This window comes from Macaca thibetana, chromosome 11 (assembly GCF_024542745.1).
Source record: "Macaca thibetana thibetana isolate TM-01 chromosome 11, ASM2454274v1, whole genome shotgun sequence".
NCBI classification, from domain to species: Eukaryota; Metazoa; Chordata; class Mammalia; order Primates; family Cercopithecidae; genus Macaca; species Macaca thibetana.
Genome location: NC_065588.1, coordinates 107,467,353 through 107,482,672, shown reverse-complemented (window position 1 = coordinate 107,482,672; position 15,320 = coordinate 107,467,353). Strand labels below are relative to the sequence as shown.

Below are 15,320 nucleotides of genomic sequence, written 5' to 3'. Positions count from 1 at the left end.
TGCCTAAGAAACTGTGGGCCTATGAGTGATTCTGGCTTGAAATAAGAATCATAATAATGAGGCCAGGCATGGTGGCTCATGCCCATAATCCCAGCACTTTGGGAGGCCGAGGTGGGAGGACCACTTGAGGTCAGGAGTTTGAGGCTATCCTGGCCAACATGGTGAAACCCCGTCTCTACTAAAAATACAAAATTAGCCAAGCATGGTGGCATGCACCTGTAATCCCAGCTACTCAGGAGGCTGAGGCAGGAGAATCGCTTGAACCCAGGAGGCAGTGGTTGTAGTGAGCCGACATTGTGCCACTGCACTCCAGTCTGGGTGACAGAACCAGACACTGTCTCAAAAAAAAAAAAAATAATAATAATAAAGAAATAGGGTGCGGTGGCTCACGCCTGTAATCCCAGCACTTTGGGAGGCCAAGGCAGGTGGATCACCTGTGGTCAGGAGTTTGAGACCAGCCTGACCAATATGGTGAAACCCCGTCTCTACTAAAAATGTAAAAATTAGCTGGACATGGTGGCGTGCAACTGTAGTCCCAGTTACTAAGAAGGCTGAGACAGCAGAATTGCTTGAACCCAGGAGGCAGAGGTCACAGTGAGCTGAGATTGTGCCACTGCACTCCAGCCGAGGCGACAGAGTGAGATTCCATCTCAAAGTAAAAAAAAAAAAAAGAAATGATGATGACAATGACTATGGCAACTGCTGCCCCTAACAGTTCTCAAGCAGCACTGTGTGCCAGGTGCTGTGGTCAGTGTTTGATGCCCGTTTAATCCTCATGGTGTCTCCTGGAGGCTGACAGATGCAGAAACCGGGGCACAGATGAAAGGAGTTGTCTGAGGTCACCTAGTGGGTGAACAGCAGAGCTGGGACTCAAACTCAGGCATCTGTGAGGCCACAGCTAGGACCCTTCACACTGATTACCCAAAAAATCAAGTCTGGTAAGGCTGGCAGTCTTACAAATGTGTAAACTGAGGCTTGGAAGTGTTTGGTGAGTACCTGCCAGGGCAGCAGCTGGAGACTTTTCCCACCACCCTTATCCTGAGTGCCCCAGGAAGGGCAGCCTGTCTCTGGCTAGGGCCAGGAAGGAGAGGGTGAGGATGTATTTCCTGCTTTTACAGAGGGGAAACTGAGGCACAGAGAGGCAAAGTCACTGGCCCTGGGTCACACAGCCAGGTGGTGGCAGAGCTGGGTTTTGAACCCAGAGCTCATGTCCTCAGCCCCCAGCCCTGATGCCCTGGACCTGGCGTGGTGGCCAGCAGGGACAGGCCCTCTTGGGCACTCACCTCGCTGCCGCACTTGGATGGTCCTGAGCGCCAGCACGTTCTGCTCATCCGATAGGAACTGCTTCATCTTGATGAAGGGCTCCTTGCCCTTCACCGTGAGCTTGCGCCAGGGCTTGGGCCGGGCTAGGATCTCGCTGACCGAGCCCTGCGATAGCCCCAGCACGTAATGCCCAAACACCCGCTGCCCGATGTTGTGTTTTAGCAGCTGCTCCTTCACCTGGAAGGCGATCTCTGCCGTGTCCAGCTGCTCCTCCTCTGCCCCAGGCCCCGCCGCTCCGCCCCCACCACCATCGGCAGGCTCAGGACCACCTGGTGGCTCAGGGCCAGGGGCCGGGGTGGCAGGGGTTGTGGGGGGCTTGGCGCCATAGAAGGCTGGGGGGAACACCAGCAGGCTGCCCGCCTCTCCCTTGAAGGCGGCCGGGGGCATCATCAATCTCTCCCCTGATGCCAGGCTGGGGAAGGGGGACAGCGAGAAAGTCCGAGGGCCATCAGGCCCCAAGCCGGGGCCAAGCAGGGGCTGCCCGGGGCTGGGAGACAGGGGGTCTTCAGGCCCTGGTGGAGGTGGGAGCTGCTGAGGGGAGGGGTAGGACTGCTCCGTGCCCAGCGAATCCTTGATGGAATCGTCCTCTGATGGGTCTTCCTCTAGAACACCCAGACAGACAGACAGACAGATGGGGAAGACAATGATGAGGGGAGACAGAGACAGGGAGAAAAAGAACCAGAGGGGGAGACAGACAGATAGAGACAACGAGAAAGAGAGGCACAGAGAGAAACCACATGAGAGGGACAGAGAGCGAGAGCGCGAGACAGAGACAACATGTGAGAGAGACAAAGAGAGAGAGATAATGAGAGAGACAGAGAAACCATATGACAGAGAGGGGCGGGGAGAGAGGCGGGGGAGAGAGGGATGGGGAGAGAGGCGGGGGAGAGAGGGATGGGGAGAGAGGCGGGGGAGAGAGGGATGGGGAGAGAGGCGGGGGAGAGAGGGATGGGGAGAGAGGCGGGGTGGGGTGGGGGAGAGAGACAGAGACAGAGACATATATAGAGACAGAAAGTCAGAAATGAAGGAAGGAGGAGAAGGAGGGAAGGGGTTGGTGGGGAGGTGGGGTGGGGAACAGTGCTACAGGCGTCCAGCAGCTGGAAGTGCCGACCTTGGCTGTTTCTGCCCTACTCCTCCATTCTCCAAGCCCCACTCTTCCAGGCCCGGTCCAAATGCCAGCTCTGGGGAGCGCCCCACCCCATCACCAAGAGCATCAGCCGAGAACGTGCCACGGGCCCAGCACCTCGGCCTCGGACGGGAAGTCGAACTCGCCACCACCTGCAGATGGGCCCTTGCTGGGCACCCCCCCCCAGAGCTGACTCACTAGACCTGCACCCACGAAGCAGGCCCCAAGGTCACATCCATTTTATGGATGAGGAAACAGAGGCAGCACAGAATCCTGCTGGGGTCACAAGGTTAAAAGGTCAGCGAGTGGCCGGGTGCGGTGGCTCATGCTTGTAATCCCAGCACTTTGGGAGGCCGAGGCAGGCAGATCACCTGAGGTCAGGAGTTTGAGATCAGCCTGGCCAACGTGATGAAACCCCGTCTCTACTAAAAACATAAAAATTAGCCAGGTGTGGTGGTGCATGCTTGCAATCCCAGCTACTCGGGAGGCTGAGGCAGGAGAACTGTTTGAACCCAGGAGGTGGAGGCTGCAGTGAGCTGAGATCGCACCACTGCACTCCAGCCTGGGCGACAGAGCGTGGTCTCAAAATAAAAAGGTCAGCAGGTAGCTGAGAGGGGGATCACGTCCGCAGCCTCCCAGTGGTCGGCTGTGGGGGTGCAGTGAGAATGCCTGCTTGTCCCCCTATAACCTCTTCATGAAAGCCCCTGCAGCTCAAGAAGGCTCAGCAGGGAGTGGAGCCCTTTAGAGGGCCTTGGAAGGGCCCAAGCCAGCTGTGTGACCCCAACTGTGACGTGGGTGTGTGTGGATGCCCTGCAGGACAGGCACACAGCAGCTGCCAAATCAATGCACACCTGTTGTTCTATCGCTCTCCTGCCTGCATGGAAGGCAGTGGTCCTTGGGCATGAGCAGGCCAGAGACCCACAGGCAGTCCCCGCCCCAGCCCTCAGCCCCAGAGTATCCTCCTCGCCTACCAGGGCTGGCCAGGAGGCTGGGCTTCTCCAGAAGGAATTTCTGCGCAGGGAAGAAGGCCTCCTTTGCAATAAGCAGTGAGTCTTCAGGCTTGGCCATGCCCTAGGAGACAAGAGGCAGGTTGAGAGGGCACCTGGTGGGTGGAAGGCTCACTGGGACAGCCCGTCCTGCAGGGATGGTGGCAGGGACACTTACCTGGGGGAGGCTGCAGGTGCTGGAGGCCAGCTTCATGGCTTTCAGGATACTGCCGGAGCAAGTGGAGAGGGTCTGAGGTCAGCCAGCCCCCGGGCTGGAGGAGAGGTCTTACAAGAGGCACTGACCCGGCTTACCTCCCTGACAATGACTGCTCCATTCCCCAGAAACCCATTAATTCCAGAGTCATTGCAACCCCAAGCCTGAAGTAGCAGGCTCATTAACAGGTGGCAGTGTTACCTGAAGGGGTGTTGCCTGAACTGATCCCATTCTGGCCAGCTTGAGTTTAGCTGGTTAATGAATCACCTCCCAGTTACCATGCCCATAATAAGTTCCCTTGTATGGTCTGCAGGCAGATTGGTTTTTTTTTTCTTTGAGACAGAGTCTCACTCTGTCACCCAGGCTGGAGTGCAGTGGCACAATCTCCGCCTCCCGGGTTCAAGTGATTCTTCTGCCTCAGCCTCCCGAGTAGCTTGGACTACAGGTGAGCGCCACCACACCTGGCTAATTTTTGTATTTTTAGTAGAGACGGGGTTTTGCCATGTTGGCCAGGCTGGTCTTGAACTCCTGACCTCAGGTGAATTGCCTGTACAGGCAGCTCTTGATGGAAAACGACTGAAGATGGTTGAATTTCGTTTTGTTTTGTTTTTGAGACAGGGTCTCACTGTGTTGTCCAGGCTGGAGTGCAGTGGTGCCACCACAGCTCATTGCAGCCTTGACTTCTCAGGCTCAAGCAATCCTCCCACATCAGCCTCCTGAGTGGCCAGATCAGTCTCCTGAGTGGCTGGGACTACAGCACGCACCACCACCACTCTTGGCTAATTAAAACTGTTTTTTTCTCGTAGAGATGGGTTATTCCCATGGTTGCCCAGGCTGGTCTCAAACTCCTGAGCTCAAGCGATCCTCCTGCCTTGGCCTCCCAAAGTGTTGGGATTACAGGGATGAGCCACTGCACCTGGCCTAAGGATGGTTAAGGTTTGATATCCACAGTGTTACTGGAGAGAACAAATGGGGTTTAGTAGGAGGGAGGAAGATGATGAACTATGCCAAGCGCTCCTGGCCAGGGAACAGTGCTGGGGGTCTGTGGAGCCCCACCCCACACGGTACCTCAGCTCCGTTTTAATTTCTTCATAGTCAGACTGGGCCTGAAGCTTCTCTTCCAGCTTCTAGAAGAGCAAAGAAAGATGGTAAGGCTGGTCTGTGTGCTTCGGCCTGGGGCCGCCTGCCCCCCGCCCCCTCCCCAGGACCCACTTCTATGGCCTCGGACTTGGCTGTGAGCTGCCGCTCCAGGTCAGCGATCTGGTTGGCGGACGCCTCCTCCAGTTCCTGCAGCGAGCTCTGGAGGTGCTGCACATCCTTTAGCAGCCGCAGGATCTCCCTGTCCTTGGAGGCCAGCGCGGCCTCCAGCCGAGGGCCCGAGCACAGAGCGAAGTTCACCTTATCCTGCAGGCAAAGGGGTCTTTGAGGGGCTGAGAGGTGAGGGACTGGGGTCCACAGGTCTGGCCTCCCCACCCCTGAATCCCAAGCAGAATGTACATTTGTTGATCTGGATGATGGTATGGGGTGTGTTTGTGTTGAAAAATTCAAAGTGCTGTACACTTATGATTTGTGCACTTTTCCTTATGTATTAAGTTACACTTTGGTTAAAAGATTTTTTTTTTTTTTGAGACGGAGTCTCGCTGTGTCTCCCAGGCTGAAGTGCAGTGGCGTGATCTCGGCTCACTGCAAGCTCCGCCTCCCGGGTTCACGCCATTCTCCCGCCTCAGCCTCCCAAGTAGCTGAGACTACAGGCGCCCGCCACCACGCCTGGCTAGTTTTTTGTATTTTTAGTAGAGACGGGGTTTCACCATGTTAGCCAGGATGGTCTCAATCTCCTGACCTCGTGATCCACCCGCCTCGGCCTCCCTAAGTGCTGGGATTACAGGCTTGAGCCACCGTGCCCGGCCCAAGATTTATTAAAAAAGAACAACCATGACAAAAAGAAGTAGTCAGCTGGGGTTGGGGATTGGGCGCTCGTGACAGAGGAATCAGCATAGGCAAACGTTTGTTTCTCGCTCAGGTCTGGCTCCTGCTCCAGGGGTATATCCCCATTCTAGGCAACAAGGGACCCTCAGGATTAGACTTGACACCTTGGAGCCATGGGCCACGTTATGGGTGGCTCCTTCCTCTGCCTAATTTGCTGATAGCCCCAAGACCTACGGCTTCTCCACATTTTAGGAAATGGCCCCTCTGTCCTGGATGAAGATGGAGAGGTTGCTGTTTGAGGAACCTGAAGTCAGGCTGATGTCAGGCTTAGTTACAAATAAATCTAAGAAATACTTAAAAAAAAAACCAAACAAACAAAAAGCCCCAACCCAACCCCAGCTTTCTTCCATGGAGATAAATGCCAATTAAAACAGGAAGCGGATGCCATTAATACATTAAATTAATTAGCATCGAGTGCCACTGTTGTGCTCAGAAAAGCACACCCCCCAAACCAGCAAAGTTCCCTGGGGCTGATTAGCACAGGCATTTGCCGGGTTCCACGGGGGTTAATTAAGAACCATTGGCAAATTCCTCTATGAGGCATCCTCATGGGCTCTCTCACTCTCCATCTCTCTCCACACAGCCTCTCTCTCCTGTGTTCACTCTGTCTGTGTTATGCCATCACCCAGGCACATGGACACACACACGATCTCCTGGGACACAGACACAGGCTGACACACAAGGACATACCTATAGCCACAGCACACACTAACACATGTACTTTCCCAAATACGCTGACACACACAAATACTCATGCATCAAAGAGAGACACTCACAAGGACACATCATCACACACAACAGACATGCATGTGCCCAAAGAAGCTACATGCTCTCCTGAGCAAAAACATCCCAGACATACCAAAGACACATTAATAATTATAATAGTAGCATCAAATACTTAGTGAGCATATACAATGACCCAAGCACCATTTTAGGCACTTTACATGTAATCCATTTTTTTTTTCAGAGACAGGATCTTGCTATGTTGCCCAGGCTGGACTCAAACTCATGGGTTCAAGAGATCCTCCTGCCTCAGCCTCCTAAGTGGCTGGGACTACAGGCATGTGCCACCATGCCTGACTCATGTAATCCTTTTAATAACCCTATAAAGTAGGTGTTACTTGTATAGATGAGGAAACTGAGGCACAGTCAGATTAAGAATACGGTCAGTTGCCCAAAGGTCACAAGTAGAGATATACATACACAATAACACATTCACAGAGACTCATTGCAATATTCAAATGGAAAGAGAGACATAGACACCTGGGCCTGTATATGTGGGTGTCAGATGAAGTGAAAATTATGCTCACAAGTTCAGGTTCATGGGTGGAGAGGGAAGTCACCCTGGAGCAGACCTGTTATTATGTAAGGAATCATGAATCTCACCCCTTGGTATGCAGAGATCTGGAAAGAAGGCAGACCAATTCACATAATGAACCCACGGCTTTCTGGGAGAGCCAGGATGGAGACTGCTAATATAGGACAGAAGGGTAGGTTGGGGTGGCCTTGATGAAAGTCTCATCAAGAAATGACACCAGGATCCCAAAGAGGCACAAACCAGGAGGAAAGAGAAAGATTAATTGATTAATTAGGCCTAACACAAGAACCTCAGGGTTGATCACCGAAGACTGGCTCTTCACAGCATGTGCCGGGGGTGGGAAATCCCTCTAGAATCACCTGGCACGATTTGGAAACCAATGGCTGAGTATGAATGTTAAATTTTATCTTGGTATGTGGCCCCACTGCAGTCCTGGTGATGACTGCCTATTGATATGTTGGCTGGCTCATACTCCTAAAAGTACCCAGTTTTGGGACTGAAAACCAGCAGGGGCATCACCATCCCTGGCATCCACCAAGCTGCTATGACCAGTGTTCAACAGCGACACCTGGTGGCATCCACAAAAACTGCATGCTGCTGTATTGCCTCAAACTCACTCTCCCCCACGTCCTTGCTGGTGCATCTGGCAATCAGAATGATTTTTGGTCTGAGGAAGTTTCTGGCATTCTTGGACAACTGGGGGTAAGGGAGGCCTTCAAAGGAAGATATTGGAACTCCTGGTAATAAAGGATATATGGAAACTTAGGCTTGAAAAGTAAAGAACTGTGGTTGTTTTTTTATCCTCAGCTGATGTAGCAGGTCATAGTGATTACACTCAGTGTATGCACAGAGACCCACACACATTCACACTTCCAGTTTCAAATGGATGCACGCAATCAACCACAAAGTGTCACTCACATGCTGAAACCCACAAACTCAGCCATTCCCGATCTTTCCCTCTGCCCTCCCTGCTCACTTCCCCGACCCCATCCTTACCCCACTGGGCCCCTGGGGAGAGCAGCAAGCTAGGCGGATGGAGCTGTTGACAGAGGCCAGCTGTTCCCGGAGACTTTCCACCTCCCGCTGGGCAGCCTCAGCTCGCTGGGGAGAAGGGGACAGCATGGGCGAGAGGTGAGCATGGCCACTGCAGAGCCCACTCTGCACTTCCACCTTCTCCCTGCACTGTCTCAGGCAGGGTTTGGGGAGGCGGACCTCCGAGGGCCTCAGGTCCTGCCATCCTACTCCCGGACCCTGTCCTGGAGCTATGAAGACCAGTCACAGAGCCCTGTCTGGGCTGGGGACAAGAAATAGCAGCCTCTGAGGTTACTCCTGAGCTGAAAGGACAGGAAGAAATGCCCCTCTGAGGAGGTTCTGGGTTCTCGTGGGGTGCGTGGGACCCCCAGGGAGTCAGAACATTCCTGCTTTACAAAGGCAGGGAGAGAGAGGCTGTCTGGGTGGGACTGGCAGGTTTTCACACATTTCTAGATAATTCTGTCTGCCACATTAATTTCAGGCCTGGCTAGTCCGAATGCAAGAGCTGTCCCAACTCTCATGCCACCTTGTATGGACTGAGTTCCAGACACAGCATCTGCAGAGGTGCTTTCCCAGCCCACAGGCTATTGCAGCCCCTGGGCAAGTCATTTCCTCTCTAGGTCTCAGTTTATTTTTATTTATTTATTTATTTATTTTTTGTGATGGAGTCTCACTCTGTCACTCAGGCTGGAGTGCAGTGGCACAATCTTGGCTCACTGCAGCCTCCCCCACCTGCGTTCACAAGATTTTCCTGCCTCAGCCTCCTAAGTAGCTGGGATTACAGGTGCACACCACTACACCCGGCTATTTTTTGTATTTTTAGTAGAGACAGGGTTTCACCATGTTGGCCAGGCTGGTCTTGAACTCCTGACCTCAGGTGATCCGCCTGCCTCAGCCTTCCAAAGTGCTGGGATTATAGGAGTGAGCCATCATGCCTGGCTCAGTTTCTCTTTTTGAAATGGGGGGCAATAAAAACATCTAACAAAAAGGGGTTTTGAGTGGTTAAAATCAGAATGCAACAGTTCACTAAACTGGGTCTATGGTAGATTTTTTTTTGTTTTTCTTTGAGACAGGGTCTCGCTCTGTCACCCAGGCTGGAGTGCAGTGGTGCAGTAAGGGCTCACAGCAGCCTCCAACTCCCAGGTTCAATTGATCCTCCCATCTCAGCCTCCTGAGTAACTGCGATTACAGGTGGGCACCACCGTGCCTGGTTAATTTTTGTAGTTTTAGTGGAGACGGGTTTTGCCATGTTGGCCAGGCTGGTCTTGAACTCCTGGGTTCAAGCAACCCACTTGCCCTGGCTTCCCAATGTGCTGGGATTACAGGCCTGAGCTACTGTGCCCAGCTGGTAGATTTCTTTCTTTTTCTTTGTGTGTGGTTTTTTTTTAAAGACAGAGTCTTGCTTTGTTGCCTAGGCTGGAGTGCAGCGGTGCGATCTTGGCTCACTGCAACCTCCACCTCCTGGGTTCAAGCAATTCTCCTGCCTCAGCCTCCTGAGTAGTTGGGATTATAGGTGTGTGCTGCCAGGTTTGTCTAACTTTTGTATTTTTAGTAGAGATGGGGTTTTTCCATGTTGGCCAGGCCGGTCTCTAACTCCTGGGCTCAAGCAATCCATCCACCTCAGCCTGCCAAAAGTGCTGGGATTACAGGCATGAGCCACCACACCCAGCTGGTAGATCTCAACTCTTCAAATTTCTACCTGGAAGGAAGCACCCAAATGTTAATACATTTAACCTTGTGGCTTTGGAGAGAAATCTGGGCTCACATCCTGACTTTGCAGCTTTCTGGTTATGTGATCTTAGGCAAGAGGATTCATCTCCCCAGCCTCAGTTTCCCTATTAATAAAATGGGGATTATAAAGGCAACTATCTCATAGGGTTGTTCTGCAAATGAAGTGGTTTGGCCAAATGCAATTTGGTACATATCTTCGCTTGGTGCCTGGCACATATAAATGCATCAATAATTGGCTAACTTTGTTAACATCATGAGGGTATATTACTGGAGCCGTTACTTAGAGAATTGAAAGAGCTGTGGCTGTATTTTTACCTTTGGCTGGTAATGCAGGTCATAGTGATTATGTTTAACTCTATACTGACCTTGACAATCAGGATGCTATGCCCAATGTATGCATACTGAGACCCACACACATTCATGTTCACATTTGAATTTATTATTTATTTATACGTATCTTGCCTTGTTCCAGAAACGGTTCAATTTTGTTTTAGGAAGAGTTTCCTGGTGTGTGGGACTGTAAAGGAAATATTTTTATGTTTCTGTATAGTTAGGGCTCTCTGAGCATATCTGATTGAAAGTTGAGATCTGGACTAAAGGACAAGCCTTGGAAATTCAACTCATGGCTGATCAGCTACTGAGAACCCCAGAGGTTTCCTTCCCTGGAGGTTTATGTGTTTAGACATCAAGGATGGGTGAGACCCACAGCACGGAGACAGACCCTGAACAGTAAAGCTGGGTTTTAAAGCAATTAGTTGGGGCTAGGCATGGTGGCTTATGCTTGTAATTCCAGCACTGTGAGAGGATTGCTTGAGGCCATGAGTTTGAGACCAGCTTGGGCAACATAGCAAGACCCCATCTCGACGACAACAAGAAGAAAAAATCACGGGTGTGGTGGTATGAACCTGTAGTCCTTGCTACTTGGGAGGATCCCCTGAGCCCAGGAGTTTGAGGCTGCAGTGAGCTATGATCTTGCCATAGCACTCCGGTCTGGGTGACAGAGCTGGACCCTGTCTCTTGGAAAAGAAAAACAAAAAAAGCTACTAGTCTTATCTCCCTGTCAAGAGATGTGTTTCCATTCCAAAGACTAAAAGCCAGGTCTTTGTCTCTGTCCACATGACACTTGGGAGGTAGATTCTTTCCCTCCCTCTCTCAGAAGGTCCCTAGGTGAACACCTAGATTCAGAATTGGGGCAGTCCTCGCCTAGAGTACAAACTCAAGTACATGTGGGATGACAGCTGGCTCTCATTTTCTCACCCCAGGAGTAAGAATCGGGGCAAACTGGTGTGGTTATTATCCTGTAAGTAATAATATGGATCTGCTGTACCCCAGTATCCTCATTAAAATAGTATTAATAAATACAGAGATTAAAAACCTAATAGAGTGACATTTATTTTCTTCTCCATACGTCTCTATAATGTGTGGGTTTTAGTTTTGGACTTAGGAGAAACATTATGAGAAATGCTTCCTATGCTTTCTATTCCAAGTACTATAAGATCGTTTATTTTATTATTTATTTATTTATTTTTTTGAGATAGGGTCTCACTCTGTCGTCCAGGCTGGAATGCAGTAGCATGATCACAGCTCATTGCAGCCTCCATCTCCCTAGGCTCAGGTGATCCTCCCACCTCAGCCTCCTGAGTAGCTGGGACTACAGGCGTACACCACCATGCCTGGCTAATTTTTAAATTTTTTGTAGATATGGGGTCTCCCTATGTTTCCCAGGCTGGTCTCAAACTCCTGGGCTCAAGTGATCATCCCACCTCGGCCTCCCAAAGTGTTGGGATTAGAGGCATGAGCCATTGTGTGCAGCCTTGCCCGTTCTTATAAAGTTTTATTGGAATACAGCCATGCTCATTCACTTACATACTGTCTATATTTTCATGCTATAATGGCAAAGTTGAAAATCTGTGTCAGAGACTGTATGGATTGCACAGCTGAAAATATTTACTCTCTCTTTACAGAAAGCTTGCCCTCCCCTGGGTTAGACGATGGGGCACCCTGCCGAGGAACAGCACACAGCTGTAAAACAGAGGAGCTGCTTTTTATACTGATACGGAAGGAGCTCAAAGATATAGACAGGGAAAAAGTAAGGTTCACAATGGTATACATAGTATATTATTATTTTGTTTTTAAAAGGGGTGGCTGGGCACAGTGGCTCACACCTCTAATCCCAGTGCTTTGGGAGGCCCAGGAGGGTGGACTGCTTGAGCTCAAGAGTTTGAGATCAGCCTGCACAACATGGCAAAACCGCATCTCTACGAAACATATAAAAATTAGCCGGGTGTGGTGGTGCATACCTGTAGTCCCAGCTACTTGGGGGGCTGAGGCAGGAGGATTGCTTGAGCCCCAGAAGTTGAGGCTGCAGTGAGCTGTGATTGCAGCAATGCACTCTAGCCTGGATGACAAAGTGATACCCTGTCTCAACAAAAAGGGGGCACTGGTTAAAATAAATATATTCTGGGCAACATGGTAAACCCTCGTCTCTACAAAAAAATACAAAAAATTAGCACAGCGTGGTGGTGCAAGCCTGTTTCCAGATAACTGGCTACCTGGGAGGCTGAGGTGGGAGGATCATCTGAGCCGGGGAGGTCAAGGCTACAGTGAGCCGTGATTGTGCCACTGCACTCCAGCCTGGGCGACAGAGTATGACCCCGTCCCCCTTGCCCCCCTAAAAAAGATATATTCGTGGGCTTGTGAATGGATTGACCATCTCTGGAAGGAGAACCCAGGGGCTGCTAAGAGAGGCTGCTGCAGGAGAGAACTGGGAGGAGGGCTGGACTTTCCAAGACAGGCCCTTGTGTAGCTTCTTGAGTTCTGAACTACATGAATGCATTACCTATTCAAAAAATCACACTAAAAAGGCTATGTAGCCTATACAAAATGGGGCTCACTTAATGGTCATTTCAGAAAACTATGCTGGACCTAAGCCCAGGGAAGCCACTGCGGTCACCACCACCACTGTGACCTGGCCCTGTCTTTGGCCTTCCTGACCCTCATAGGGGACACTGCTTCTACAGGGGTAGGGGCTCATAGAGTCTCAGCACTTCCAGCCCAGGCCTGCACCTTCGGGTGGCTTCCCAGGGACACAGAATCAACCCTTTTATCCAAGTCTCCTCTGCAGGAGGGAGTGCCCCCACCCTGTGCCCACAGAGCTACACCTTGGGCCTCTGCCCCTGCTGAGCCTTCTACCTGGCTGCCCTCCCTCAGGGAACAGCATCAGGACTCTGAAACCCAGCTGCAAAGTCTCTTCCAAGAGGCCCCTCTTAACTGCCCCTGGGGAAAATGACCTCTCTCCCTGAGGGCCCGCAGACCTCGGGGCAGGTGGGTATCTTCTCCCACCCCACAGACAGGAAGATGGGCCTAGGGACAGAGGGCTCGAGGCCCTGCTGGCCTCTCCTGGCCATGTCTCTGGCTGGTGGCACTGCAGGGAGCTGGGGGACAGATGTGGTGGACACGCAAGACTCTGGGCTAGAGCCCCCTGGCTGTGGTCGCCCTTCTTTTAAAGTCCTGCTTGACTCTGCCCACCAGATGGCAGCACCTCTGAGCTGGAGGAAGGCAGGATGCAGGAGCCTCACTTAGAACCCGTGCCTAGATATGCTGTCATTCATTCTTTGGGTCTTAGCTCCACATCCTTTCCTCTCGGATGTCTTCCTGGACTCCTGCAGTCTGGGTCAGGGGCCCCTTCCTGCCTGTTGCTGCTTGGAGCACTCTATTTCCAAGTGTGTCTGTCTGTATTCCCTACCCCAACCTCCACCCCGGGCCCACCCTGGGAGCTTGGAGAGGGCAGGGCCTGGGGCCCAGACCCCTCCTGGCTCCCTCACTTGGCATGCACAGGACCCACAGTTGAATAAATATTGGCGAAGCTCCGTCCCTTCCTCCTCGTCTGGCCCGAGACCCCCACCCCAGGCAGAGGGAACCTTTGGCACCCACGGGCGGGAACTGCGCCTCCTCACCTGATTAGCTTTCTCCAGGTTGGTCATGATCAGGCCGACTTCATCTGCCCTGAGACACAAAGATGAGGCCCTGAGGAAGGGCTTCCAGCGGGCTCCAGGCCTCCGCCCCTCCTGACACCCCCAGCCCCTGCCTGAGCCCAGGGGAGGGCTGAAGGCACTCCCTTCCAGCCTTGCTACAGGAGAGAAATCGGGCTGGGGAGAAAAGAGCCTAGGCTGTGAGGAAAAGGGAGTAGCGCGTCAGCACGGCACCTCTTCCAGGCAGTCTGGCCTCCCCTCTCCCCCAGGGGCCCTCTCTGAACTCCACCTCCAAGCCTTTGTCCCGGTGGTGCCTGGAATGCCCTTCCTCAAGAAAATGGCCCTTGGCTTTAAAATCCTGATCACAGTGTTCTCCTGGGAGGCCGCCCTGCACTGTCCCCAGCGGTCACTTGTTTACTGCGCTGCCCAGCCCCCTCCAGACTGCCAGCATGGAGGGGCTTGGGAGAGGTGTCCCCTCTGTTAGCAGGGGATGGGAGATGCGGGGGGCATGTGGGGAGCACTTGGTGACTCAAGGCCACACACGTGCTTCATGCATGCTTAGGGCCTTCCTTGGCTCAAGCTGTTCCTGCTGCCTGGAGCACCCTTCCCTGCTTTCTTCACGTGGCCTTCTCTTCATTCTGAAAGCCACCTCCTCCAGGGAGTTCTCCCTGACTACCCTAGATAAAGGACCCACTCCTTCTTGTCATTCTCTTTTCCCATCCCCAGTTCTTCCCTTTGTAGCATTTGCCATGTGCCAAGAACAGTGCTGGGCATACAGAAAGTGCTCAATATGTGTGAATGAACAAATGTATCACTGCACATCAGTTTTTGTCTCCTCTCCTTGACTGAGGACAGGGTCATGTTCTCATGTTTCCTCCAAGGACGCAGAACAGCACTGGATAAACAGTAGGTGCTCAATAAGTGTTTGCAAAAGGAATGATTTCTTAAAGCCTAAATAAACGCTTGAGTCCAGAGTAATTTAGGTGAATGCCTCTCAGCCCTGAGGATTGGAGTGTGGAGCTGGGGAGTGGGGACAGTCCTAGGGGGCCAGGGCAAAGGGGCAGGCCGCCACCAAGCAGCCCCTTGCTCAGCCCAGGTCCCAGAACATTATTTATGGCTGTGGTATGCAAGTGGCATAGCAAATGACAGCAGTGTGCCTTTGGGGGTGAGGAGCAGGGGTGCTTAATGAAATGGGGGCCTCCAGCAGAGAGTCAGAGGAAGGAGAAGAGTCAGAAAGAGGAGGCATGTCTGAAAGGTCAGAGGGAAGAGGCATGTCTGGAGGGACAGAAGGAGGATGTAAGTCCTGGAGGATCAGAAGGAGGAGGCAAGTACTGGAGGGCCAGAAGGTGGAGGCGTGTCTGGGATGATCAGAGGGAGGAGGCATGTTTGGGAGGGTCAGAGGGGGGAGGCGTATTTGGGAAGGTCAGAGGGACGAGGCGTGTCTGGGAGGGTCAGAGGGAGAAGGCCTGTCTGGGAGGGCCAGAGGGTGGAGGCGTGTCTGGGAAGGTCAGAGGGAGGAGGCAAGTACTGGAGGGTCAGAGGGAGGAGGCATGTCTGGGAAGGCCAGAGGGTGGAAGAAATACTGGAGGGTCAGAGGGAGGAGGCATGTCTGGAAGGGTCAGAGGGAGAAGGC

General features: G+C 52.3%; 1 protein-coding gene across 2 annotated transcripts in view; it reads right to left on the bottom strand.

Moving 5' to 3' along the window:
- Window positions 1–15,320, bottom strand: part of CUX2 (cut like homeobox 2) — a 280,830-nt gene that overhangs the window by 39,298 nt on the left and 226,212 nt on the right. For both annotated transcript variants that reach the window (XM_050749630.1, XM_050749629.1), the window contains exons 9-15: window positions 13,673–13,721; window positions 7,950–8,054; window positions 4,862–5,053; window positions 4,718–4,776; window positions 3,614–3,662; window positions 3,421–3,520; window positions 1,284–1,925 (exon numbers count right to left, since the gene is read on the bottom strand). In XM_050749630.1, the coding sequence (XP_050605587.1) occupies window positions 1,284–1,925; window positions 3,421–3,520; window positions 3,614–3,662; window positions 4,718–4,776; window positions 4,862–5,053; window positions 7,950–8,054; window positions 13,673–13,721 (1,196 nt within the window). The remainder of the gene's footprint in view (window positions 1–1,283; window positions 1,926–3,420; window positions 3,521–3,613; window positions 3,663–4,717; window positions 4,777–4,861; window positions 5,054–7,949; window positions 8,055–13,672; window positions 13,722–15,320) is intronic.